This window comes from Cyrtonyx montezumae, unplaced genomic scaffold, assembly GCF_038088225.1.
Source record: "Cyrtonyx montezumae isolate F1298 unplaced genomic scaffold, pur_monq_1.0 scaffold_16, whole genome shotgun sequence".
In the NCBI taxonomy this organism is placed as follows: domain Eukaryota; kingdom Metazoa; phylum Chordata; class Aves; order Galliformes; family Odontophoridae; genus Cyrtonyx; species Cyrtonyx montezumae.
Window position 1 is genome coordinate 6,179,314 of NW_027071892.1, and position 27,701 is coordinate 6,207,014.

General features: G+C 48.0%; 2 protein-coding genes across 5 annotated transcripts; one reads left to right on the plus strand and one right to left on the minus strand.

Moving 5' to 3' along the window:
* Nucleotides 1-1,785: 1,785 nt before the first annotated feature.
* VRK3 (VRK serine/threonine kinase 3) lies at nt 1,786-9,434 on the plus strand. Of its 4 annotated transcripts, XM_065732595.1 has the most exons (12): nt 1,786-1,910; nt 1,980-2,323; nt 3,250-3,302; nt 4,864-4,930; nt 5,592-5,676; nt 6,146-6,245; nt 6,590-6,682; nt 6,990-7,122; nt 7,671-7,791; nt 8,110-8,171; nt 8,983-9,131; nt 9,318-9,434. In XM_065732595.1, the coding sequence occupies exons 1-11, from the start codon at nt 1,786-1,788 to the stop codon at nt 9,129-9,131; spliced, it is 1,332 nt and encodes a 443-aa protein (XP_065588667.1). In that variant the 3' UTR covers nt 9,318-9,434. The 4 variants fall into 4 exon arrangements, 3 of the variants coding, with proteins under 3 accessions (XP_065588667.1, XP_065588668.1, XP_065588669.1); XM_065732596.1 differs by lacking the exon at nt 8,983-9,131; XR_010621968.1 differs by lacking the exons at nt 8,110-8,171; nt 9,318-9,434 and having other exon boundaries at nt 7,671-8,109; nt 8,983-9,069.
* Nucleotides 9,435-10,742: 1,308 nt separating this feature from the next.
* On the minus strand, nt 10,743-22,509 carry CCNF (cyclin F). The gene is made up of 17 exons (XM_065732571.1): nt 22,497-22,509; nt 20,574-20,728; nt 20,056-20,162; nt 19,116-19,189; nt 18,185-18,372; nt 17,789-17,842; nt 17,156-17,260; nt 16,560-16,637; nt 16,050-16,201; nt 15,322-15,486; nt 14,512-14,635; nt 13,977-14,163; nt 13,474-13,561; nt 12,859-12,958; nt 12,407-12,537; nt 12,035-12,204; nt 10,743-11,504 (listed from the first exon to the last, which is right to left on the minus strand). Exons 1-17 carry the CDS (start codon nt 22,507-22,509, stop codon nt 11,041-11,043), a joined length of 2,355 nt encoding a protein of 784 aa, XP_065588643.1. The 3' UTR covers nt 10,743-11,040.
* Between the last annotated feature and the right edge of the window lie 5,192 nt (nt 22,510-27,701).

Below are 27,701 nucleotides of genomic sequence, written 5' to 3' on the forward strand. Positions count from 1 at the left end.
GAACAATGCAGGGCGAGGGTGGAGGTGCCTTCCCTTGAGCACAGTGTGCCCCTCTGGTGGGCTCTGTTGCATTTCCCTGCAGCTTGTGACCATGTTATAACCACAGTGCTTGCGACCTTCTGCAAACAACGGGAACCGGAGAGGCTCTTATGAGGGATCTGTGCCCCAGTGCTGGGGAGCCCAGCAGTGTGACCACAGTCCTGGGCAGTATCTGGGGCACCAGTGCCTTTGAAAGCCACTCCTGGGTGCTGAGCCACCCATTTGCATCCACACCCTTGCTCCAGCTTGGTCTGATCCTCCCCAATTACAGCTTCCCCGTGACCTGCCTTGTTGCCTCATTCAGCTGCTCACCATGCCTGGCTTTGAAGGAAGTGGAGCGATTAGATCAGAACATAAGGCTTGCCAAAGAGAGTATTTACAGGCTCCTCATTGCTCCTGGAACAGAAAATGAGGGATGGCACAATGAGACAGGGTGACACAGTGGTGACTCAGCTCACACCCTGAGATGTGCCAGGGCAGCGGGGTTGGAGCAGGGGACAGGAGACAAATGGAGGTGACAGCTCCATCCCCTTCACCCTGACAGAAAGCTGACAGTGCTCATTTGCAAGTGGCTCCACCACACTCGTCACCAGCATCTGAAAGGATGAGGACCGCCCCCATGGAGCACACCACTGCTTGCCCTGCTCCTGTGGTGACCCCTCATGACCCCCTCATCCCCCACATCACTGCTTACCGCCACATTCCTGTGCCTGCTCGTCCCAAAGCAGATAGCCTCGATGCAGCAACATATTTCACAGCAGCATTGCCAGGCTGTGTGTCCTGAGCCGGGCTCTGGGCTGCCTGGCTGGGGGCTGAGGTCTGTGCTCAGCATCTCCCCAGGAACTTTGCTAGCTTCCAGGAAGCAAGCCAGCCACGTCTCAGTGCTCACCTGGCACCCATGGAGCAGAAGCTGCCAGCACTGCTGCGCTGGGTGACTGCAGACTGTGAGCACTGGGTCGGAGACAAACAGAGCTGACTTCTGCTGAGTTTGCTTCCCCTTGTCTTGCTCTCTTCCAGCTCGCTGGTTTTGCTGCAACACAGGCTGGTGCAATTTGGGGACTGTGTTTATTACTTCTGAGCACCAATTTGCAGGAGGAGATGAGGAGTGGAGTGGCACTTGCTGCTGGGCCTCGAGATGAGCACAGGAACCCTCAGCAGGCTCAGCTGCCCTTGCCAGAAGGAATACCCAAAACAGAGAAAGCTGCAAGGAGAAGTGGAAGTCTAATTCTTGCATATGATGGCAGGTGTGAAAATAGAAGCCTTCAGAAGCGGACGTTTCTTCTGCAGTTGGGGAGAGCAGCAAGGTGCTAATGGCTGCTTCCAATAGGGCACTGCTGCGTTAGGGTGGGCTTTGTGTAGTACTATATATAGTAACTGTGGGGCTTTAATGGACTGATGCTGAAGCACAGCACTGGCGCCTGGGCCTGCAGGCAGGGCAGGGGGTTAACAGGGGAGCACAAGGCTCAGGGGTTCAGGAGAGGGCTGCAGGCGGAGCAGCAGTGCTTGAGCCATCCCCAGCAGCCGGTGCGTTTGTGGGGAAGGCCTGGGAGGGCCTCTCGAGGTGGCAGAAGCCGCTCACCTCTGCCTACTCTCTTCCCCTTCCCTTTCTTTCCCCTTCCGCTTCCCTTTTCCTCTCTTCCCTTTCGCTTTTCCCTGCCCGCCCGGCCGTGGGCCGCGCCCCCTCTGCTCCTGCCCGCCGTGCGCATGCGCGCTGCGGTTGGTGCTGCGTGCGGAGCGGTGCTGGCGATGCGGGGCTGCGGGCGGCGGAGCCGCGCTCGGGGCCGCGCGGCGGTCGGGGCCGCGCGTAATGTCGACTCGGAGCAGCAGCGGCCGGAGAAGGAGGAAGAGGAGGAGGAGGAGCCGCCCCACAGGTGGTGGCGAGGAGCGGGCGGGCCGCGCCGGGCCGTGCCGCGCCGTGACCCCGTGTGCTGTGCCCGCAGGGTGACCCGGTTCTGCCCGCAGTGCGGCGTCGGCGTGGAGCCCACCTTCAGGTTCTGCCCGGCCTGCGGCCACAAGCTGCCGCCACCGCCGGCACCGAGGGACGCGGCCGGCCCTCCGCAGCAGCCGGCCCCGAGCTCCGGGCCCGGGCCGTCTCCTCCGGCCGCCCGCACCCCGCCCCGCCCGCCGTGTCCCGCGGCTCGGCGCGGCTCCCTCTCGCCCCGCAAGGCTCGGCCCGGCCCCGCGGAGCCGCTCCCGGAGGGTGAGGAGCTGCGGGACCGCGGCGCCGGGCGCTGGAGGCTGCAGCGGCTGCTGGAGCAGGGAGGCTGCGGGCTGCTCTATGAAGGTGCGGGACCGAGCGGGGGGGGGCGGTTCGGTTCGGTTCCTGAGCGCTTCGCACCGCTGTGTGCCTCGGCAGAAAGCGGCCGTGGCCGCGCTGCTGCTGCTGATCCTGCCTTCAGGTCCCAGGGCTCTGTGCTGCGGGTGCTGTCAGCGTTGATCACACATTAGTTCGGGGCTCGGACTGCTTTGGTTGGGCAGGAGCCCACTCGGGCGCTGAGTCCTCCCGTTACCCATTGTAGTCTGCCATGGGAGGCATTTCAGTCTCATCCTCTGCTGTTTATCGTGGAAGCAGCTCGGGAGGAGTTTTGTCTGCTCCTAAGCTTTGCCGGATGGTTGGCTTTAGCGTCGTTATACCTGCTTTCACTGCTGCGTAACGCAGGCTGGGCATCTGCAGGCATGGTGTGAGAAAAAGGGGTGTACAGCGGAGGGTGCTGTTGCTGAGCTGCCCTTTGGCTGAGCAGGAGCATATAACCACGTGTAGCGCTCAGACACAGCTTCCCCACGGCAAAGTAATGGCTGCAAATGCTGGGGGCATTTTGCCACGTATAACCATGGCACCCATGCAGGGGAGAAGGGGCTCTGATCTCTTCCAGCTCTGATAAATTTCTCACCAATGAATGGGGGTTGCCTTGGAGGTTCTGCTAATGATTTGTTCTTCGCATGCCACCCCGAAAGCCCCCACTGCTGTAGCTCCAGGAGCTCGTGTGACGTGAGCAGCATGTCAGGGGGCTGTGCTCCTGGAGCAAGGTAAGAGCTGTTTTGTAGAAGCACTGGAAAGCACCATCGCAGAGGATGCTTTTCCAAAGGCCCAGTGAAAGAAGCAGAGGATAAGTAGAAGTCAGCTGCACAGGCAGCGCTGAGCGATGCAGCTGACACTGCAGGTACCTCTTTTCCGTGCTCTGTAACCACATCTGTTCCATCCTTCCACAGCACAGTCAGCATCTGGGACCTGTCCACAAAAGCAAAGATTCTCCCTCAAACTTGTGAGTTTTCATGTGCTTGGGTAAGGAATAGTGTGTAGTGCTGCATCCCGGGCCCAACCCGTCTGCTCTGTATCTCCAAAGTGTCCAAGGAACACAGAGAATGTGGTCTGAGAGGCCACCCCGGCCAAGCTGTGCTGTGCTGTGCCATGGGGTGGGCACCTGTTTGCTCCCACTAATGATGCAAAGGCAATTAGATAGGGGGATTGAATTTGAAACAGCAGAAAACCTCTGTCCCGGGAAGTTGCCTCTTCCATCTGGCGGGCTCAGCGGTCTCTAAAGCTGAATCCAGTGGTGTGAGGTCGAGTTCTCACTTTGTTAGTGTCGGATGTGCTCTCTTGGTGTGACGTGCACAAATGCTGCTGAAGTCTGGGGAAGCTGGGGGTGACAATTCGGTGGCTGTGCCATGAACCAGCACTGAGAGACCCGGTGCCACAGTACATCTTTACGTCCCTGCACACTTGCCAGCAGCACAGCTTCTCCAGAAACACAGTATTTTCAGTAATAGCTGCTCTGCAATTGCACTTCAGTGGATGACTGACGGCTGCGTGGGGCCGTGGCGGTGCCCACTCACACGTGCTTGTAAAGTTACCCACTCTGCTGTCAGAGAGGAGCTGTGTCAGAGGATGAAAGCGGTGTTATTAATGAGAAAAGACAGCTAACTGCTACAGCAGGAGGAGCAGCAGGTGGGGGGCTCTGCTCACTTGTGAGCGTAACGCTCCCAGCTCCGTTGCTGTGCACCTTTGGCACCTCCTGGCTTTGCAGCAGAGGGCTGTGGTGTGGCACGTGAGGGCGTTTCAGTTCCTGGCTCTGACGGTTCATATTGGCTGCCCAGGCAAGATGCACGGTAAAATATCTTGGGGGACATGGTCGTCTGTGCTGTCTGGAGGCTGCTGATGGTGCAGAAAGTGCAGCCCTTTGTGGGTGGGAGCTGTGGTATCAGACCCAGCAGGGTGTGGAGCAGCTGCCTCTTCCCATGCATAGCATCCCTCCTGTGTTAGTTTGCTGTGTGCTGAGCACTCGTGTACATGTATAGAGGATGGGGTTTAAGAGCTCAGCGTTACCCAGACACTGGAATGTGATGGATACAGACTTCCTTGCTTGCCCTGTTTTCTGACAGCTGCTTCTTGGACCCCTCCTGCTTGCAGAAATCAGCTCGCTCATGCTGTGCTCTGGAGTTTGCCTCTGGCTCCTTCTCATATAACAGCTCCAGGACTTGAGCTCGCTGTGGGCTGCCAGGTGGTGTGCACTGCTTAGATGCTCTTAACCCACATGTGCTTCTTGGTGGTGCTTGAGATGTTCCAGCGCGAGGCAGCTGCTGCCTTGCTTTGTGCTGCTGCTTGGAGTTGATGCACGGTGCTAAATAGTGACATAAAAGACCCAAACTCTGTTCTCTTGTTTGGTTTTTTTTTTCCAATGTATATTTTTTTTCTTCTGGGGAGGGTGGGACAGAAGAAGTTCTTTCAAAGGTATAGTGAAGGTCGTGTAGCAGTCTTGCCCAAATTTCCCTTTCTAGCAGGAAGTGTGTAGCTGAAGTAATGCCTCTTCTTTCTGCTTCTTCCAGGATGTCAAAGACAGTAAGATCTACAATGAACAGAACTTTTTCCAGCGAGCTGCAAAGAAAGACAGAGGTTGGTGCTCTCTGGGCAGAAGACAGCTCATCAGGGAAACTGCCATCACTCTCCTTTGTTATCTGAGTCTCTCAGGAAGCCACGTTAGAGTAAACCAGTTTGCTGCTTCCTCTGTGCCAGTGCTGAGCACATCAGCACGGAGCCTGCTGTCCCAGTAGTGTACCTTAAGGTACTCGCTCAGCATTGGCGTTTGGCAGCTCTCTTGTTCTACTCATGGTGAGCTGTTTTGCCCTGCAGCCTCACCAGCTGCTGTTTCCTGTCTCTTCTGTGTCCCCTCTGTGGGTATTTCTGACAGCTGCTAAGTATTTATTTTGTTGACACAAAAACGTGGGCAGATCTGACCAGAGAATGGGTGCAGGTGTTTGGGCAGAGGTGATAGGGGAATTCTTGCACTTCTGGGAGGGCTGTAATCGAGTCCTTCCCAGACCTGATTGTGGAATTTGCTTCTCCATCGCTGTTCCTGGCTCTTTCTTCTCCCCTTCCTGTTTTACGTAGCCTCACAGCAAGCACGTGCCTTACTCTGCTCTGCTATTCCCAGCATCCTTGCTCTGCGAGCACTGTGTGCACTGACGTGCCAGCACCCCAGCGTGTTAGGCTGGCATTTCTGGGGCAGATCAGTATGGAAATAGCTTGGCCTCTGCCATACTCTTTTCCCTTCTAGTGGAGAAGTGGAAGAAGCTGCACTCTTTGCCGCTGCTGGGAGTCCCCAGTTGCGTTGGCTTTGGACTGCATGCAGATAAATACAGGTGAGGCGACTCTGCAGAGGGCACAGCTGAGCTATTTGTCCACACCTGCCATCTTCCTGGGCTTTTCTCCTTCCCTTCTTGCTGTCTGCTGTCTTTTTTTATGCTATTCCTGCTGTTCCCTAATTTAATGTGCTGCTCCTTGTTTGTTAACAAATGCTTTGCCTCTCACCATCCTGTTTCCTTCAGTCCCTGGGTTGCTGGCATAGCTGTTGTATCTTGTAGCTTCTGCTGCTCTGGCCCAGGGACACCTTATTCTTGCCTTTTAATTTAACACAAAATAAGGAGAGACTTGAGACTTTGTGTCTGCAACAAAATCCTTTACAAGTTGATTTTTGTTACGTGAAGTGTGGGAAGCTTTGTCCAGGTCAGTGTGGAATAGAGGGGTGTGCCTAATCCAGGTAGATCTCTCGAGTATCGGTTGCAGGGTTTCTGAACCAGGCAGGCACTGCTACATCCTTGTCTCTTGTAGGTTTTTGGTGTTCTCTGATTTAGGGCGATCTCTTCAGTCCATCCTGAATGACGGCGTACACCTGAATGAGAAGGCAGCTTTTCAGATTGCAGTCCGGCTGGTACGTAAAGAACTAGCACTTTCCAAGAGACTTGTTCAGAAAAGGCCTGTAACTTCCTCCCTCGTCTGTTAAAGGTGTTTTAAAGCTAACCCAGGGGGTTTGGTGGGGTCTTAAAGTAGCATCTCTCGAGCCTGTTGTAAATTTGAGTAGCATCTCTTGAGCTAAAGTAGAAGGAATCCAAGGTGAGGAGAATGAAAGAAGCCTGGCAATTGAAAACAGAGGCTGAGGGACACGGTGCTTATGTACCCCTCCACACAGCTACAAGAAATGAAGGAGCAGGGTCTGGCTCAGTGAAAGCCTGGGTGCTGAATGAGGGCCTGATAATCTCTTCTGTTTACTTGAAGCTGGACTGCCTGGAATACCTCCACGAAAATGAGTACGTGCATGGGGACATGACAGCTGACAACATCTATGTGAACCCAGCAGACCTCACGCAGGTATGGAGTGGGAGCAGTGCTGCAAGGAAGTGGCAGCAGGGGTGGGCTCATACAGAGCTGCTCCCAGGTTCCTGCTTTTGAGCTGTGGAGCAGCATGGTCCATGCAGTGCTCAGGTGCAGCAGTGCAGGACTGGGGATGCACAGATTTAACGTCTGAAGGAACCTGGTGTGCCACAAAGGGATTTCTTGGTGGGAAGTTTCAGGCTCTGACTTGGAGACGTCTGTGGAGCTTGCAGAGCAGATGTACATCCTGTGGTCCTGGCCCAAAGCAGTAATGCTCAGATGTGTGTTTCCTGCTGTCTTCCAGGTGACCCTAGCAGGCTACTACTTTGCCTTCCGCTACTGCCCAGAAGGGAAGCACGTGGCTAGGCGTGAAGGCAGCAGGACTCCACATGAAGGCACGATAGAGTTCATCAGCCTGGACACTCACAAGGGAGCAGGTGGGTCTGTTTCTAACACAAACCTGTAAATAAGCCCACCTAGAGTTGTTTCTGTAGCAGGGCTCTCTGGGGAAAGGGCTCCCTGCTGGCATTTGTGCTGCTTTCCAGGCATTTATGTGCACCTGGGACACAGTTTCTGTTCAGCCCGTTTCCTCTAACCTCTCTCCAGTGTTGGGAATTGCCAGGTTACACAGCAACTGCAGCAAGAGGTGCAGGGATGTTCCTGCTCCATCTGGAGTCTTGGCTCCTGCAAGCACACAAGGAATAGGAAACTGGGTTGCTTCATGCTGGGTTAGGTGGGATCTTTTTCAGGCTAGACTGGATCCCTGCCCAAAGCAGGCTTGAAACAGGCTCTGCTCTGACCTTGAAGCAGGGAGAGCTGGAAGGACGTTCAAATCACCCACTTGGCTGTGGTCTCTCAAATAGAGACTTCCAAGGTTGTGCCATGAGTGCTGAAATCCCTGCTCTCCTTTGGGGAGGTGCTAGCTTGGGCCTTCCCTGAGATGGCTCCCAAACTGTTTTCCACATGTGGATCTCTTTCCTTTCAGCACCATCTCGACGGAGTGACTTGGAATCTCTGGGCTACTGTCTTCTGAAATGGCTCAGCGGATTCTTGCCTTGGTCTAGTGAGCTGGACAAAGTAGAAACTGTGATGGAGAAGAAAGAAATGTAGGAGTATTCATTTGCTCTTTTGGGAAATGCTCAGCAGGAAGCACTGAGGGCGATTCTGTGACTAAAGAGAAATCATTTGGTCGCAGTCTGCTATTGTGATGTGGGTGAATCCTATTGAAAAGTCTGCGACTGGAAGCAGGTGCCCAAAATGGTCTCCCAGGTGAAAGGGTTATTGGTGACCCCAGATCTCAGCAGCATTTAGAGCTTAGCCATCAGAATTGGGCCTTTTTTATATTTTGCTCTTGTCAAGGACAGGATGCTGGAGTGCCTGCTGCACTGCTCTCTTCTGACAGCTCTCTGCACTGGTTCTTCCAGGTACAGAAACGATGTGACTCACCTTCTCCAACAGTGCTTCATCAGGCAGAGGTCAATTCCAGGTGCAGGCTTGCTTCCCTGTGGGCTTCTTGGGGAGGGAGGATTGACCATACCTGACTCCAGAGCCTTCCTCCTGCTGGGGTGCTATCTGGGGTAGCTTTGGTGGTGATGGTGACAGAGCAGTGTGCAGACCAGCTGACATGCTCCTCCTTTTGAGGAAGCCCTTTGCACCAAAACAAAGAATGCTGCTACTTGTTATATCTATGTTGATAAGCCTTGTTGAAGAGACAAGTGTTCTGGTGGCTTTAAAAATGCAGAATTTGGAGCTCGAGGTCATTTCCCCATCCTGTTTTTAGGCTTCATATTGGTCCTTTTGTTTTCATAGAATGGTTTGGGGGTTTGGGCTGGAAAGGACCTCAGGGGCCATCTAGTTTAGGCAGGGATCCCTCCCCCCAGCTCAGGCTGCCCAGGGCCCCATCCAGCCTTGCCTGGAGCATCCACAGCTTCTCTCCATAGTGAAAAACTGCTTCCTTATATCTAAAATCAATCTTGCTTTTAGTGTAAAGCCATTACCCCATGTCCTGTTGCTTCGTGCTCTTGTAGAAGGCCCCTCCCCATCTTTCCCAGAGTCCCCTTCAGGCTCTGAAGGGCAGCAGTGAGGTCTTTCTGTAGCTGTAGAGGGGGAAGAATCCCTTCCCTCACCTGCTGCCTGCACTTCCGCTGTCGTCCAGGTTTAGTTTTCCTCTCTCTGCACCTGGCCAAGGCTGAGGAGTGATCTCTCGGCAGGGAATGCACTCTGGAAAGGCTACTTGGTAGTTTTGCAGGGATGATGGGTTGGCATTGGTCTGTGCAGTGACATCTTGTGTTTTGCAGGTGCCCTTCAGAGCTACCTGCAGCAGGTAATGGCACTGGAATACGAGGAGAAGCCTAACTATGAGGCCCTGCGGCAGCTCTTCAAAAAGCCACTGCAGACAATGAAAACCTCAGCTTATGATTCTGTGGATATCATGATAGTGCCCTAAGTAAGCACCCACAGTTTAGATTGCTGCAGCACAAAGCACTCATCCCCTGTACTCCAAGGAGCAGATGCTCACTCTCTGTATCTTAGGACCTTGCTACCCTTCCATTTTGTTATGCTTTCCCTGGTGTTGCAGGGAAGAAGCTAAAAACTCTGATTAATGTTCTTCTTTTGTCCCCTCTTCTTTTAGGTCAAGAAAACTCACCCAGGACAAAGCAGTTCAGAGCTGTTTGCATCGTGAGGCTTTTCTGAAAGATGTCAGATATTTTACCTACTGTTGTTTTATAATAAACTTTGTGCAAAGCTCCCACTGTGTGCTTACTGGGGGAATATTCAAGGCCTTGCTTTGGCTTTCTTTCCTCCTGGGTATGCAGCTTGGGATTTGATATGGATGTGAACAGCTTAGACGCAGTCTGTCTTAGAACTTACCCATGATTAAGAACTTGGCTTAGAGCTGAACTGTGTCTTCATCCTAAATGCTGTCTCAATTGTTCAAGCCCCTGCTTAGCACGAGAGGTGAATGGATACCACCACGAAAGCAATACAAGGAGCCATTTAAAGATGTAAAAACAAGTTTTTTATATATAACACATATATATATATACACATACATATATATATATATATACAATAACAACAACAATAATAATAACAATAACAACAACAACAAGTCACTACATCCTATCTATCTCAACTGTTGCCACCTGCCACAGTAACTTCTAGGCAAAAGACAAGTGATGGAGGCCAGGTCCAGTGTTAAATTCAGTGACAACTCCTGGAAGTCTTAAGAAGTAATCTTTTTAAAAGAATTAATCCTTAAAAAGAACTAACTCTTAAAAAGAAGTAACAAACATTCAAAAACCAACATGTAAAAAGAAAGCTGTATTCCTAACATTAACAGGCTGAAGGAGCTTTAACCCAGGTTGGCTAGGCTGAGGTCAGTGTAGGATGCTCCTTCAAAGCCCTGCTGACACAGTACAGAAGATTGCAAATAAGAAAAGCACACGCTGCCCTTGCGGACTAGGATGCAGTTGGAAGGCTTAAATTAGGGCTTTCTGTAACAGTTTGCCCTTTCTGCATTGCTTCTAGTGTTCAAGTGAGGTGTTCAAGTGGGTCCACGTTCATGGAATGAGCAAGGAAGACTGCAAGACAGGAAATGAAGCAGTGCCACTGGCTGGAGGTATGCTTAAACGACAATGATCCAGCCAGGACTAACAGTTCTCAGAGATCACGTTACTGTAGCATTGGACAGTGAAGCATTAAGGCACAGGAAGGTGACTTCTCACTGGAGGGAACACATGGCAACTAAGGCCTGAGGCAAATCGAGTTTATAAAACCACGAGAGGTAGGTTAAAAAAAGCTCAGACCAGCTATGAGCCTTCACTTGCCTCTTGACTGTATCCAAAAAAACTTCAGATCAGTGAAGCAAAGGGTATATACATAGAGGGAAGCACCAGCTGACTAGAAACAGTACCTGGCCAGAGTTAAAATGCAGCATAACCGCAAAAAAACGTCTTCAAATGGAAGAATTCAAGAATAGTGTCACATCCAGTAACCTTGAGACCTAAATAAATTCCTTTCTTAAATAGTGCCAGGCCTGGCAGTGCATGGACAGGACAGGGTCATTTCCTAGGAATTGGTGAAGTATGACTCAAGCTATAAGATTTCATACACAGGGAGGGATCCTTAACTTGCAGAAGAACAGAAAACAGGGAAAAGTTTTAAAAAGCAGTTATGAACAAAGGAAACAGGCCAGAAGTGAGACATAGAATTAGAAAGACAGGCTTGCAGAACGTGATAGGCATAGGCAAAGTTAAGGAGAAAGGCTTTTTTGGAGGTATTGACAATTATTCACTATCATTCCTGTACTATGACAGAAATGCTGTTTCCTGGAAATCTAAACAAGGATGAAATCAAAGGCTTAAGAAGCCCAAGTTTATCCTGTCTTTCCTGTGTTCTGCTAGTTTTTTTCGCTTGACTTGCCTCCTGTTAGACCTGCTATCACTAGCTGTAGCCCAGGCTGACTGTAAACGAGAATCTGAGCAGTGAGGAAGGCACGGCCTCTTGTTCATGGGGCAGCCAAGGCACGCTGCTGAGGTAGGTCTGGCTGGTACTCCACAGCTGCCTTCTGCAGAAGATGTAGAAACAGTACAATTGACAGAAGAGTAGCCCGAGCTCCCTTCCTGTTTAGGATTTTTTGAGGCAACACATGCTGAATCTCTGTGGGCTTCACCAGGCATCTTGGACTTCCTTGGTGGTGCTGCATGCCCAGAGCACTCTTCAGAACAGCTGTCATCATCACTAGAGTCCTGACAGCAGTGCTGTGATGGGTCCATGTAAATCACTGTCACATCCAAGATCCCAGTGGGATTTGTGACTGAGGGATGGAAAAAGGAAAAGCTAGTTATCATTTGGGCAACACCAAGCTAACAGTCAAGCAGGAAAAAAAGTGCAAGTGGAAACCCCCTGGAGAGTAAGGGTAGAGCTTACTCTCGTTAAAATATTGTAATATTTCCCTCTCAACCTGTTTGGATAGGTACTGTCTAGCAGCTGCTCAGAAAATGAGAGGCCAGACCCTGCTTCAGTAAAACAAACAGCTAACTGTGTTCTAATGCTGGCTACAGAGCAGCCCCATTCAAGTTTGGTCTACTGTTGTAGCAGCACCTGAAAACAATGCCTCTGAAATACTGAGTGGCTATAGAATTCTTCATTATGTTCTGAAGCAGAACAGAGAAGAAACATTTACCCCTAAACAAGTTTAACAACTATAGTCGCTGGGGGGAGGAGGACAGTTTCCCCAGCTGGTCTACTCCTGAAAGTCCAGGTTTTCTGGTGCCCAAGATGGAGTTTTATGTAAAGATAGAAAGGCTGACTGAGTTCTCTCATCTGACTTTTCATAAGACTTACCATCTCCATCTTTCTCGCCTTCGCTTTCCCGATCGCCTTCATAACCAGAGCTGGAATCTAAGCTCCAGTCCAGAAAGCTGTCCAGAAGGCTTTCTTCCTGGGTGGATAGCTTAGCTGTATGTGTAGTCACAGTGCTGCTTCTGTCATCCTGAGTGCTATCTTCCCTCCTCCTGTAGGAAAAAAAAAAAATAAAAATCCAGATGTCACGCATTAAAAGCCAATTTTTCTTCTCCAGCTCTTCTAAATAGGCATGTCAGCTATGACAGAATGACAGAAAAAATTACTAGCTAATAATAGAAGCTCAGGATGCCAGAGAGGAGGAAAGGCTTGTGCTAGTCTTTGGAGACCTTCACAGCCAAGAGTTATACTAGCCTTTTAGTTTTCTTTCCAGAAGGAGAGCTAAGGAAACCATTAATTCCTGTGGCATTCATGTGCAAGGGTCTGGGCACCAGGTCTGCCTGTCTCACACACAACAGTGAACACAGCTGGCTGTAGCTCATCACCTGAAGATGAAAGAAGCAGAAAGAATTAGATTGTGTAATTCCCTCTGCCACTAAGCAGCTATTTTATCCTTATTTATCCTTATTTTTTTCCCCAGGAGAAAGCTATCCTGTTGAGTCCCTCCTAGAAATGCTGTTCAGCCACAGCAGTTAGAGCCCCAGCAGATGAAATGTAGAAGCTTCAACCTTACATAGCTATTCTCTACTTTAAAGACCTGAAGATGAAACTCATTTCACATTACTGGAAGCTTCGTACACCCTGCCACATGGTAGCGTTTGCTCTAGGTGACAGATTTAACATATGAATTAAAAGAGCTAACTTACCTTTTCTTTGCCTACTTCTTCATAACGCTTATGTTCAAATCGTTGTTTCACTGCAGTTAATGACACCTCCCTATAATCCTTAGGGACCTCAGTAAAGAAACTGAAAAGAAAGACTGGGTCGTTAATCTTGGATAGATGAATGGATTACATGAAACATTGTTAGCAAATTCTGGCAACATAAGTACTTTCCCTCTGTCCACCTCAGCCCTGTGCTGAGCGAGCTGGCGTTTCAGCAGAGTTGCTAAGCATACAAGCATCTAATTCTTTTTGTTTCTTGAGCTATTTGACTTGCAGCCTTTCAAAAAGGCATTACTTTTGCTACTGAACTCTTAAAATTCATCAAAAAGCTCAGTCACCTGAAATTAGTGATGCTGGCAAGCTGAAACCTGCTAGCCTGGAAGAGCAGCAGGACTTCAACAACTCAGGGCCACTACCAGTCAAGGCCAGCAGGACAGCCATCACTGAACTGGCCCCTAGATTTCAGGGCCCTGTAGTAGGGGGAGCAAAGCAGTTTGCCAAAGTCACCTCCTTCCTTTGGAAAGACTTGCAGCAGGGCTATCAGAGCCAGAATACAAACACTCATGTTCCCTCCCAGAAGAGTTCCCAAAGGTTTACCATTTTTTGTGAAGGTTTAGCACACATGGCACCAGGTCTTTAAGAGAGAACCCAGTGCACTCAGACAGCTTGCTGGTCCAGGGATGTGCTGGAAAAGAGAACAGGTATTACCATTTCACAGAGCTTGCAAGTTCTGTAATCAGACTATGGGATAAAGATCATTTTTACGTAACAATAACCTTTAGGAGCTTCTGCCTGTACACACTGTAAATTCGGAATTAGCTTCAAGGATGGGCTTACCTGAGAAACTGAAGTTACACCTAAATAGAATTCTACCATGTAGATAAGGGCAGAAACCTTCAGTCTTGTTTAAATGCAGATCTTGCATTGCTTCCATTACTATAGACTGAACTCAACTCAGCTTCACTCTCAACTCTTACACCTGTCCCCCTCTCTCCACACTCCCCAGGGTGACTGGAACACCTTGCCCTAAGGGGTTCCCTAAAAGAGCAATGCAGACTGATGCACTTTGCTGCAGCTCCACTGAACGGGCTATTCCTTACCGTGACCATGTAGTATCTTGGCCAGCAGCAGTGCTGCAGCAGCCAGCCGAGCTGGAGAGTACACAAAAAGGCTCGCGTGTAAGAGTGTCAGTTCACAAATGAAGCTGAAAAGGTGAAGAGTTCTTCTCTCCAGTGTTCTTGAGACAATGCTTGACAGCACTTCTTTGTAGTCCACAATAGTAGGTATCTAATACACAAAGGAGAACAGAGGTTAGCAACATGACTCAAGCACCAAGTATTTAGACCACAGTTGTATCCAAAAGACATTGCTTCCATTATCAAGTATTATAAATTCTATGCTAACACAGGAATACTCCCCAGTGAAAGAATGAATGATCTCTGAACGTATCTTAAGAAACTCAAGTTTTAATCTCTACAGAAAGGTAGATGGTTTTGTATCTGCATGTTCTACGCAGTCTCCACAGGGAACACTTATGACACCATCTTTGTCTAAGTGAAGTGTTATTTGAAAACAAGAAATCCACTTCAATAGCAACCCCAGGGATAAAATGGTCCATCCACTTTCCAAACTCACCCTTATCTTTCCTTTGAGGACAGAGATGATCTCACCCATTATTCTGACCAGTTCTTCATATCTGTACGTGTTGTCTGTTAGCCATACAGCCTCCCGTATGGTCAAGATATCTTTGTTGATAAAACTGCAACATCAAATATTATTAACAGTTAGCCCCACAAGAAGGTTAATTTGCATACCCACACACTAATTTCTGTGGCCAATAAATGCATCCAAGATAACCAAGGAGGTAAACTTTGTAAGTACTAAGTCAGGTATAAGCTAGGAAAGAAGGAACAGCAGCTCCTCATTCATTTCCCCTTAAAGCTGGAACCATTGACTAAAACATTCTTAATTCTTCATTGATGGAACCTCTCCTGGCTAAGATGTAAGACACTGAGGTAACACACTGAGGTAACTATCAGAGAAGAACAGTTCTCCAACACACCAGGCTACTAGCTGAGCACAACAGACAAAACTAGGTAACAACATTGCTGCAGGTGTTCCTTATCCAGGGTTACTCATGCTAGCATGGTATGCAAGGCTTCAGTTCTCAACAGAATGCACTTAGACTTACCTGTTACCATAGAGTTATTTTTTAATTTAAAACAAAAAAAGCCAAAAACCATCTTTGGGGAATACTATACACCTCATGTGCAGAGCCTGGAAGTGTTTGTATGTGAACACAGTTCTAGTAGCAGCCAGTGTAGATGGAAGCTAAAAATTCTTTCCAATACTGTTATTAGCAAGGGGGGAAAAAAAAGCCTGAGCTGCACAAATGAGCTCGAACAATCCAAGTAACCATCTCCCATCACCAGTCAGAATCCCTACCGTGTGCAAATGACCATGCAGGCTATTCCCAGGAGCTGGAGTTGATAGCGAGGCACATGTTTCAGCTTCAAGTAACGATCCACGCATCCCACTGTCAGGCAAATGCACAGGCAAGAAAAGTCTTTCATGGTAGCCACTTCCACCAGCCAGTCAACCAGGATGTACCTAGATAGCAAAGAGAAACATGATGTTAAAAAGCCATTCAAACTAGTGCTGAACACCCTCCCTGGGCCTGGTCATCCAAATCCCTTCTCCACTCAAAACTTCCAAGCTAGGAAACTCAAAAGGAGGTGAGGTTTTCAGAAAGATAACACATAGCACCAAGATAAGGATTTGTATCTAGAGGTCTGTTATGCTCTGAAGGATCAGTGGTCATCTCAAGTTGTTTGTGGAGTGAAATCAGAAGCAAACTTACATTGGGTAAGGTGTATCAATTAGGACTCCAAAGGCCACCTAAGAAACCTGGAGAGCAACTACAACTCCAAAAATCAAACAGTGCACACCTCAGTTCTCTTCCTTACTTGGGCATGACATAAGGTTTCTGACACTTCCTCTTTGCACAATGTCATGCCTTTCTCTGATTGTACATAATGCACTGCATAGGTGTAAAGCTAGAGAGCCCATCTTTCAACAGGCCTCATTCTGGATACATTTCCCCTTTAATGAAGCAAAGGGAAAGAGGCAACCATTTCTGCTGCATGACCTCACTCCTGGATCTGAGTTTTTACCTCATTGTTTCATTTATGCTTTTCTGCACAGCGAAGATACTTTGCTTGCTGATAGGACGGGAGGCTTGAAACATCTCAGCCACCACTTTATTGGAAGATCTTGCTTCCATTCCGAGTTGGTTTCCACTTCCACAAGCTTTGGCTAAGGTTATCTGAAGTAGAGAAAAAACACATGCACAAAAAAGGACTTTTTACCAAATGTAAACTAAAGCTGAGAAAATAATTGAAAGAACTATTAGCAGAATTGGTTCTTAGTCTAGCTTACGTGCTGAACACCACATGTTATTCAGGGACAAGCTCTTACATCTATCACTACTTCAACCCTTGGATCATACAAGGAGGTACAGCATTTTTCAGAATACAGCAATTTATGGAGAACACATGTACACACAATGACATTACTCAGCAATTTTGACCCTGTTTCTGAAAGAAGCCCAAGTCTGCAGTGACAGCATAGAAAAAAGTAAATAATGATCACATTCCCAGGGGAAACAACTAGAAAAAGCATACCTGTGCTTCCCAGCATCCCTTTTTTGCATAGTCACGTAGCTTCCTGAGACTTTGGAGGTATCTTCCAGGGTCTAACATCTACAGAGAGGAATGTAAACAGAGTTCAAATCCCATGCCTATACTTAAGAAGCAGGACTTAGTACTAAACATCCAGAGAAAAAAACACAGCCTATTTCAGCAACCAGTCTGTTTCTCATCACAACAACATTGTTCTTAATAGACTTTCTTCAGTTCTTGCCCAAAGTCTTACTGGAAACAAGGTAGCTCACTTGGGATTCCAACATATGAGCTTTGGCAGACTTATTGACAAGGCATGCAGCCTCCCTGCTCACAAGTGAGCAGCCTGACCACTACCCAGCAGTGCCTTTAGTAGAGTCACTGTCAAAGAACGGCTTATACCTCTGCTACAATGGCTTGTACACTTGCTTATTTTAAACACTAAGACAGGTACCAGAGCTCATTTCTGAGTGTTTTTAGTGCTCTTGATTATGAAGTATGGCCTGAGGAAAACATAACATCAGTGTTCCTTGCATATGACAAAAGTCCAGACAAAACAACGAAAACGGTTTGAGAGAAGAAAAAGGGGAGTTACTTACAGCAAACCTTCTGTTTTTTTCCCAGAGGAGGTAGGAGCTCTCTAAACAACCCTGCTTTGAAGACTCTTCAAATATTTCAATGGATTCTTTTATTTTTTCTTCATTCTAAGGACAAATGACACGATGGTATTTATGCAGTCCAGCCAGAACTTAATACTTCAGAAACTACAGAACAGCTCCCTACTGAAAACTGCAAGAGCAGAACCAACTAGTTGTGAGCCTTCCCAGATTGCAAGGGCTGCTCCAACGTCCACTCAGCACTTAAAGATCCTGGCTGAGGAAGGAGAGGTTTTCCTGGGCTACAGGAAAGCTTTCTAACTTGCATGCTGCTGAAGGCCATTTGCATTTGGTTGCTTTTGATTTTGTGTATTACGAAGGGAAGGCCTTCCATAAGGCCTGACCACACAGCAAACTCATGATCAAGACAAAATTACTTTCTGTTTCTAAAACTGATCTGTTCCTTTAAACAACCAGTAAGTTCAATGCATGAGAGCAGAAATTCCTTAGGTCACTTGAGGAACATAGAAAGATCTGAATTATCATTACAATAATTTTAAAATCGAGGTAAACCACATTAGCATCAGCAAAGAAGTCATTTTCAAAATCCCCAAACAAATCAGAAACACTGCTCACCTCAATGAGACTCAAGACTTTAGCCAGGCAGTACAGAATAGTTCCTTTATGAGCCTGCAAAAAAGCATAAAGACAAAGCATTGCTAAAGCCGAACAAATAACAGCAATTTTTGCTAGGAATTCCAGACTAAAAATTTGTTGGCCTTCCATCCTTCCCCCTCTGCTTTTCTCTTTGTCATCTCTGAGACAGTACTGAATGCCTCAGAACAGATAGCACACACCTCTGGCAATCAAGAGATACTGCAGTTTGGCAGTGAATTCATTAAAATGATTGATCCACAGTTATTTAAGCAGCAGGAGAATAGGAGCTCCTTAGGGAAACAAAAATCATTTTTCCAAAGGGGCTAGGTGTCGTTCCCAACCTATCTTAGAGTCAAAGGCAGAAAGCAATCTTACTGTGTTCTCCTGACACTCTGCTTTAAGACTCTCATAGACCACAGCTTTACAGCAGCTTCCATTCAAGGTCCAGGGAGGACGAATGAAAAGCCAGATGAATGGGGCTGCAGACACATTCAGACGCTCTGTCAGGCTGAAAAAATAAGACGCCTTCACTCCATTCACTTCTGCGTGACCCTCTTCAGACACTGAACAAACAAACAAACAAAAAAGCCAGAAATAGGTTAGAATTGATTCACAACGCAGTCCTGGCATCCAGTCAGGCCAAGAGATAGTGTAGAACCAGAAAAAGATTGAATGTTATCTTCTCCATAAGCCTTTAAAAATCGTGGAGATGATAAATGTAGAAAAAAATCTTACTACAATTGGTCTGTGGGAACATAAGATCCTAAGCCTGGGAGAAGTTCCACGAATACCAATGGTCAAAGCAATGCTCATTTGCTAACTGCTGGCATTGCACAAATTGGTCTGCAAGTCACCCTCAGCAAGCAGGCTCCTCCTGCCAACCATCAGTCCCCTCTGTTAGATCCAAAGGACCAGTGACGTAGCCAACTTCAATTGGGAGTTTACAAAAGATAAGTTCTCAAGGCAAATTTGGAAGCTATGCAAGGGCTCATTTGGGAGTTTTAGAAGCCCTGTGTGCCACACACTGAACACCTAGCACTTTGATGCCCAGCTCTTAAGTTACACTGAAGATAAAACTGAAGAGGCGTGATAGCAAATGAAACCTAACCACACACTGAAGCCAGCAAAGTGGTTCTGCACATCACTGCTCTAGAATTTGAGTACAAAACCATCATTAATCAAAAGAAATAGCTTCATAGGTAACCAGTAAAAAACAATGAAATCTGCATCTATATACAAGACATCAGCTCATCTATCTATCCCTTAACTGTGCCATCTTCCCCAGGGACCCAAGTAAAGTTTGCACACTTACAGCCTTCATTGTACAGGTACGCTATCCCCAGCTTCACAGCAGCTTCAAAGTTGCCCCTGTCAGCAGCCCTGAATGGGAACAGAGAAGATTCATCAGGTTGAAGTCAATGGTTGCTTCCACATCACCAGACAACTTACATCAGGGAAGGCCTGGCTGTGGATTTGTTCATCAACCATAAGCATACCTGCTTTCACTACAAAAGTTACAAGTGAGTTATCATGTGGCTTTTCTTGCTACAATAGTTTCAAACATCCCCAATCTGACAATTCAAGGGAATCCAAGTTTCCCAGTCCCAAGCAATATCCTCAACACAAGAGAGCAGGTGCTTGCACTTGCACCCTCAAGGACATGCCTCAAGCCCCTGTGCTCCTTCCTCACTGATCTATTTTCAGATAACTTTCTTCATAAAGAAGATAAACGTGAATCAGAGCAGGCACGACAGTTGGAAGCAGAACAACTAGCATGACATTTAAATTGACTCACCTCCTTCAAATCAGACGGACAAAGACACCCTCCTTCCATTTTAAGATTCAAAACAACCCATTCAAATGGGGCATCCTTTAATATTGAAGTTCACCCATTTTTCTGGACATTGGTTTGAGCAAAACAATCCAGACTTACAACTGAGGTCTTTGATCTCACTGGTTCATGTGAAAGCACCAGTGACAGTTTTCTGTTAATGTGTTACGTTCAAACATGGAACAGTCACATCTTTAGAGTAATAACTTCCATGTGTGTGACAGGCCCTGCTCCAATTAACAGAAAAAATGTTCTTATTCACATCTTGGACACAAAGTTGCTGCTCTACGCAAAGACTTTCATAAGTAAGGATGGTCAGATTCTCCACTTGCAGTGAAGACTGATGAGAGCTGTATGAGCAGCATGAAACGCCCTCCTCTACAACTTCAAAGGAATACTGACGGTTAAAGCTTACCTTTCAAACATGTTCAGATTTTTTTGAGAAGGCCATACATCTTCAAAACTTGCACATGCCCAAACACTATTGTGATTATCCACGAGGTATTTAAGATAGGAGTGCACCTGTAAGGTAGGAGGGAGAACATCAAATAATTATTAAAATAAAGGAACCAACAGAAAAATAGCTCATGATCTAGTTTTAGATAGGTAACTAATTAATCACAAGTACAACTCTATTCCTGCCTAACCATCACTACAGCAAGAGATGCCAAACCAAATTTACTTTTCCAGTCACAACGAACTGGAAAGAATTTCCATAGAAACTTTACACAAAACGCACAAATACTGCTGCAAATCTTTTGAGGTTAGAGTAGCGAGAAATCAAATTGTTAGGATAGCAACTATCTCATCTACTGCATGTATATATATTTTTTGCTCTCCTCACATCCTCTCAGACACAGGGATTCCTGGGTGCAGTTCTGGCTCCCAGGGACAGAAATGAGGTAGCACAGTGCAGGAGGGGCTGGCACTCACCACTCTGAGCGAGAGGACGTCCTCAGCAGGAAGGCCTTTCAGAATAAGAAGCAGAACATCCTCTGGCAGATTTAGCAATGTCAGGACTTGAGGTCGTTGTCTTATCTTTCGTTTCGAAGGGAAAGAGAAACATTTAGAACATCGGCAGTGAATCACTGGAAAACAAAACCACAGCACCTTGGTTAGTGATGGGACAGTGAGAAGAAAATCACTTACAGAAAGTATGTTTAATGTAGGACACTTCTTCAAGCAAATTAACCGTAGAAACTCAGCACATGGCACAGAATGCTGCAAGACCAAACCACGATGATGTGACTTGTTCAGATCAGTTCAACCAAGCTGCCCAGAAAGGCTGGTGCACCCATCACAGAGCACATCAATGCCCTGACCCCATCATTTGACTGCGTTCAGTTAAACTGTCACTGCTGCAACTTCACATACCTCCCCCATGTTCCAAGTTCTCCTTATCCATTGGTAGCAGTCCTTGAAACGTGACTGGAGAGATTAGGAAGGTAAGACCCACTAAGCCACCTGAGTCCAAAGCCCACCTCTCTGCTGTAGGTGCTCCTGGCAGAAACCTCAGAGCAAGTTTCATCATCTTGCAGCACTCATAGACCAAGGCACTCCCTACATCTTCATTCCTAGTTAAGAGTTCACCCTCAATGCATTAGCCAAGAGAGGCAAATGATCTAAGAGATGAGGCAAAGTCAAGAAGAATACATGAGTAGTGCTGGCAGAAGACAGAAAGCCCAAAGCATCTTCCATCAGTTGGGACAGCAAGTGAGCAGCACGGCTCTGCCTGTGTTCAGGAGCTCCAAACTCCACTGCACTTCAACAAACATCAGAAACTTCAAATGAGTGGAAGCTGCTAGCAGGGAACCAAGCACATCTTCCACCTCTAGCCCACGAGCAGTGGTGAAAAATTACCCTGCTTGGACAGGAGGACTCCCTAAAATCAGGGCCTGTTCACACTGCACCCCTCAGAGCCCAGCTGAGCTGCCCACCCTGCTCACTGCAGTGTCAGCCTCCTACAAAAGAGGCAATGAACGCCTCCGAGCAGCATTCTTGAGAGTCACCTGCAGGTAACAGAGGCCGTTTCTGGGACAGAGGTGCTGAACGGTTTGCAGACACAAGAGCTCAAATAATGATAATAATAATAAATAATAATATAACTATAATAATGACAATAAAATAATTATAATAATATAATAAATATATAAATAATATAAAATGATAATAATTATAATGACATAATAATGATAATATGATAAATTATAAAAATAGGATAATGATAATAATAATAATAATAAATTGCAAAGTGAAAGCCCGCATCTCAGAGATTAAAGACCTCTTGAAGGCCTTCTGCCTCCCAAAGGCTTCTTGGTACTCAAAAAACCAAGCGGAGAGGATGGCATGACGCTGCAGCACGCTCCCTCGCAGAGCAGCACTTACAGCTCGGAGCTGAAGCAACCGGTAAGCACGGGACGGGGCAGAGCTCGCAGCTGCACCAGGTGGTGCCGCGTGGAGCTGGAGCCGCTGAACTGTACCGGTCCCTTCCAACGGAGGATACTCAACGGAACCACGAGCTTACATCTGGGGAACTTATTAAAGCGATTTAATTTTTTTTATTTTCGCTTTAATTCGGGCTTTAACTCTTTGATTTAACCCGCGCTCGAGCCCAGCACGGCTTCACTCCCCGTTTAAAGATCATTTCGGCGCAAACGAAAACAGCGCTGTCCCATCGCCGCCGGCCGCGGCTCGGGGTCCGTTGGCTCCGAACGGACCGCCGCACCGGCCCCCCCCGGCCCCGCCGCCATCCGAGCCCCCGCCGCTGCCCCCAGGGCCGCCCGCAGAGCCTCCCCGGAGGAGGAACCGAGGGCCCACGGAGAGAGGAGGAAGGACAAACGCACGGCCCACACTCACCGCCCGCCTTCATCGCGGCGCTCACTAGCAACTGCACCGGCTCCGACAGGAGGACTTCCCGGGGGGCGGGCAAAACTTCACGAAACCGCGCCTCCTCGGCGCTGAGCACAGTTCAGGGAAGGACCTCGAAGTTGAGGCCGCCTCCAACTCCGCCCCAGCCGGGTCCACCTCAGGGCGGCCGCAACTCCGCTCCTCCCGTCGCAGAGGCTGAGCCCGACTGAGCAACGCCTACCACTCGCGCGTAGTTTTTTTTTTTTTTTTTTAAACACAGCAGGACTCGTGATTGGTCGAGAGGCCGACGGAAGGTGGGATCTTCCCCGCTTCTCGGGCTGCGATTGGATGGCGAGGATACGAATTCAAATTGGGGCGGTTGGCGGTTGACGGACATGGGCGCTACAGCGCATGCGCACGGAGCGAGGCCCCTCCCGGCCTCCGTCCCGCTCCCTCCCAGCACGTTTGGCGATGTTATTATGGCGGTTGCACCCCAATTTTCGTTGCCCCCCCCCACCCCCCCCACAGCTGCAGCGCTGACTTTTTATATCTTACATCCATCTCATCTACATCCCCGAGTATCAGGGGCCTGGAGTGCTGCAGCGAGAGCATGCCTAGCGGAGGAAGGGGGCGTCTGTGCCCGGCCCTGTGTGGGGGTGAGCGGATATGGAGACCTCACGGCACTCTACAACGTCCTGAGGGGAGGCAGTGATGAGGAGGGGTTTGTCGTCTTATCTCAGACAACAAATAGGACCTGAGGAAACGGCCACGAGTTGTGGCAGAGGAGGTTTAGATTGGACATAAGGAAAAACTTTTTCTCGCAGGGAGTGTCAGGTACTGGGATGGAGCCACCATCCCTGGCGGTATTCAAGAGGCATCTGGTTGAGGAGCTATGAGAAATGGGTAGAGAACTGGCTGGCTGGCAGAGCACATAGGATCGTAATTAGCAGTGTAGAGTCTGCTTGGAGGCCTGTAACCAGTGGTGTCCCTCAGGGGTCCATGCTGGGTTCAGTCTTGTTCAACATCTTCATCAGTGACCTTGATGAGGGGATAGTGGCCACCCTCAGCAAGTTTGCTGATGATCCGAAGTTGGGAGGATTGGCTGACACACCTGAAGGCTGTGCTGCCATTCAGCAAGACCTGGACACGCTGGAAAGCTGGGCAGTCAGAAACTGGATGAGGTTTAACAAAAGCAAGTGTAGAGTCCTGCACCTAGGGAGGAATAATTGCATGCACCAGTCCAGGCTGGGGGATGAGCTGCTGGAGAGGAGCTCTGCAGAGTGGGACCTGGGTGTCCTGGTGGACAACAGGTTGACCATGAGCCAGCAGTGTGCCCTCGTGGCCAAGAGGGCCAATGGCATTCTGGGGTGCATTAAAAAGAGCGTGGGCAGCAGGTCAAGGGAGGTGATCCTCCCCCTCTACTCTGCCCTGGTGAGGCCTCATCCGGAGTACTGTGTCCAGTTCTGGGCTCCCCAGTACAAAAAAAGACAGTGATCTCTTGGAAAGAGTCCAGCAGAGGGCCACAAAGATGGTGAAGGGCCTGAAGGATCTCCCCTATGAAGAAAGGCTAAGTGAACTGGGTCTGGTTAGCCTTGGGAAAAGAAGACTGAGAAGGGGACCTGATCCAAGTTTATAAATATCTGAGGTGTGGGGAACAAAGTGGTGAGGCAAGACTCTTTTCAGAAGCGTGTGGAGACAGGACAAGGGGAAACAGATAGAAACTGCAGCACAGGAGGTTCTGCATGAATGTGTGCAAGAACTGATTTACGGTGGGTGACAGAGCACTGGCACAGCTGCACAGGGGGGTGGTGGGTCTCCCCTGGAGATATTCAGGACCCGCCTGGATGCCTACCTGTGCAACCTGGTGTAGGGAACTGCTTTGGCAGAGGGTTGGACTCGATGGTCTCTGGAGGTCCCTTCCAATCCCTATGATTCTGTGAAATGGTTTAGCAGCTTGTAGCAGTAGGAATGCGTGGACAGTTGGACTCGATGAACTTTTAGATCCTTTCCAACCTTGTGTTTCTATGATTCTGTGCAGGCCATGATGGTAATGGAGTTTATCAGAAACCCAGGTGGGCACGGAGAGGTGGGAGCTGGCAGTGTGGCATCAGGAACCAAGAGACCGTGAGCATGGGTGCCAGAAAGGCTCTGGGCAGAGCTGGCACTCAAACCAGTGAATCGGACCCACAGAAGGTACAGGTAAGGGGATGGCTGGTTGCCAAAAGCCCAGAAATACTGTTCTTCCAGTGCTTGTTACTGAAAATGCATTGCTTGTTTATTGGAACAACAATGCCAGCCTTGAATGGTCCTGACTCGAGGTAAAATGAAGTTAATGACATCTGCAGATGTCATCCGCAGGGTTTATAGCAGGTCTATGAAAGATGAAGGACATCTAGTGAGATAAATTAGTCCAAGTAATATTCCATCTTTTCCGTGAAAGCAATATTTATAGTTGAAATTTTCAGTGGCAATGAACTTCATCCTGGTTTGTCCTCTCTGGAGTCTGATGGCAGAACATCAAGGTGGATTTATCCCTGAAAATGAGAGGCAGTCCAGTGTGCAGAGGCATTCATGTCACTTAAACATGGCCATCTGGCAAGAGCTCATAAACCCTGTGGCTTCAGCAAGCATCCAAGGTTGGGATGGGAGAGGGCCAGGTTGGATGTGCCATCTTTCACACTTCTGTGCTCCTCAGAAAGGCACAGAACAGGCACGAGTAGCCCCCTAAAAAGGCAGAAGGCTGATTCATCTGTGTTAGTCACCAGCACCTGAGATGAATTTCCTTTGTTTGTTGTGGCTCTTTCTCCACTAGACAGCAGAGAGAAGGCTGTGTTTCTCCAAAATCAGAATGCCTCTTTCCTCCCTTTGCATCTCTTGGCTGTGGAAATGAAGCTGAACAGAGCGAGGGCCTTTTGTTTGCCTCTGTTGCAGTGATTCAAACAAAACTCAACAAAGGTTACTCACTGTGCTACCAAACGTGTGAGTTTTCTGGGGGCAAGAGATGCTGCCAAGCTAACTCAAGCTTCAGTCAAGGTGTTGGCCCCTCTCCTGAAGACAGGTTCAAGGATCTGAGACCGTGACATCTGGACAGCGTGTGCTTGGTCAGCAGCTGCGTTCTCCTGGCAAAACAGGGCAAGGTCTGTCAGTCTGGGGGACAGTTTTCTTGGAGGGAAAGAAACTCTCAGATGGTTAAGGGCTTTTTAGCTTAACATGTATATGAATTATGATCCGAGTCAGTATGCAGATTTGAAGGAAGGAGCAAAGACAAAGAATTCAGTCAAATAGATCTTATCAGTAAGCGATATCAACAAATCTGAGCATAGCATCCCATCTAACAAACAAATTAACCAGACACTTAATTTAGATATACAGAATGTGTTCCACTTGTTGCAGACAAGCAGCTGGGCACTAAAGGTTGTGCTATGTGCCACTGCAATAGTACTCTGAAGTAAGAGTTACACTAACCCTGCATATGTGTACCTTGCTCAGTAGAGTGCTGTGGTTTGCAGAGATTCCTCCCCTGGGATCAGCAATGTCTGACGTAGTCCTGGAGTTGAAAATTAAATGAATGTGATATTGTCATGTTATGTGGAAGCTAATTAGCTGAGTGGAAACCTAAGAGTAATTAGCTCTTACGCAGCTATGCTGCCTTCAGGATTCATCTTTTCTGCAAGGGTTGATGTGGTGCCGTTCCGATATGAGGATGCCTGAGGGTAGGAAAGCAGCATGTGTCTGGGATTCATTTGGCTGTGATTTTTACGTGGTCCCTGATCACTCACTCAATGAACATGGTACTTTCACATTGTAATATCTAAGGAATGTGTTCAGTCAGATGTAAACTTCCACAGGTCTAGAGACAAACAAAAGCAACACAGGCTGTTTGCTGGATGAGAGGCTGAAATGCTCTTTGAGTTCTTCTGGCAAATACCATTCTCTGCTGTAGACTAAATTATTGAGAGGACAGAAGAACCAATTTTCTCTTGAAAGAGTTGAAATAGCGATAGCAGACTTGGTAATTTCTCCTGTCCTCCTTTTATGAGGGTGATGTAACTCAGTTCTTTATTGCACTGGTAATGCCATGTAACTGCTGTGCTGGAGATGAAAGTTGCTCTTCAGTGGAGGGAGAGTTTTAAGTCAGGGCATCCCAGCATATTCTCTAATGCCCACTTCTGGTATTTCAGCATCGTGTTATTGAGCATCATTTGAAATCCCTGTTTGGGGAATGTTTTCAGTGGGGTGACAGCTCAGTGACACTGCAGAGAAGGGCAAGGGCAGAGCAGGGTGTCTGTAATGTCTTCATCCTTTCTCCAAACAGTATTCATCCTTCATGAAGAGTACTCTTAAGAAGCATTCAGAGTCAAAACCTCTTTTACACTGGGAGATAAAACGACCACGAGGTGGCATTAAATCCATGTGATGGTGTATCGGAGCTTCAGCTTTTAGTTTTCTGTCCAAAGCCAAGGACATCTTGGTGTAGAAGTCCTAACCCTAAGGAATGTGCTAACGTGATATTCTATGATTCTGTAATTATTTAGAAGCAGGTCTTCATGTTACAGTACTGCTGTGCACAATCTCACTGCCTTCTCTGTGGTTATAAATGAGCAGAATGTGGCTGTTTGCATGCAGCAATAATCAAAATTCATGCCTGTCCAGGGGCAGAGTGAGCATACCTTATAACAACAAATAACCTGGCAAAAGAAGCCTGCAATAGGCTTGACTGTCCCAAAGCAGAGGGCTGTGGTTTAACAGCAGCTGGTTAGCAGGTGACCCTGCTGTGTGGCTGCTGGTCCCTCCACCATCTGCCCACAGTGGATGGGCAATGCAGCCCTGACACCGTGTTAGGTGGCTCTTGCTAGTAGGACATCCAATTTTATATCTTTGCATTAAAAAAAAAGAAAAAGAAAAGAACAACAAAAACAATCTCAGGGAGCTTGGTGCTGATGTTTGGCAGCATGAGGTACCCAAGGGCTGTGCTGCAGCTGTGCTCTGTGCTGGCATGACACACTGTGAGCCTCCAAACACCAGTGGGAAAGCCAGGACTTCACCTCTCCTGGGGCACAGCCCACCTGGACATCCCATGGCTTATTTTATACACACATATGGGTTTATGTTGGGAGAGACCCCAGAGCTTCTTCTCTGCACATGCTGTTGCTTTTTGAGCCATGGAACAGTCTCCAGTACTCTGCCACATGTTTAATAAGCGCAGTTAAACAA

Coding starts and splice junctions, on each gene's coding strand:
- CCNF (XM_065732571.1), bottom strand. Junction 17,261..17,788: donor AAGTCTTGAGTCTCATTGAG/GTGAGCAGTGTT, acceptor ATTTGTCCTTAG/AATGAAGAAAAAATAAAAGA. Junction 12,538..12,858: donor AAGAAGTAGGCAAAGAAAAG/GTAAGTTAGCTC, acceptor TTTCATCTTCAG/GTGATGAGCTACAGCCAGCT.
- VRK3 (XM_065732595.1), top strand. CDS start 1,786: ATGCGGGGCTGCGGGCGGCGGAGCCGCGCTCGGGGCCGCGCGGCGGTC. Junction 2,324..3,249: donor CTGCGGGCTGCTCTATGAAG/GTGCGGGACCGA, acceptor ATCCTTCCACAG/CACAGTCAGCATCTGGGACC. Junction 5,677..6,145: donor CTGCATGCAGATAAATACAG/GTGAGGCGACTC, acceptor TGTCTCTTGTAG/GTTTTTGGTGTTCTCTGATT.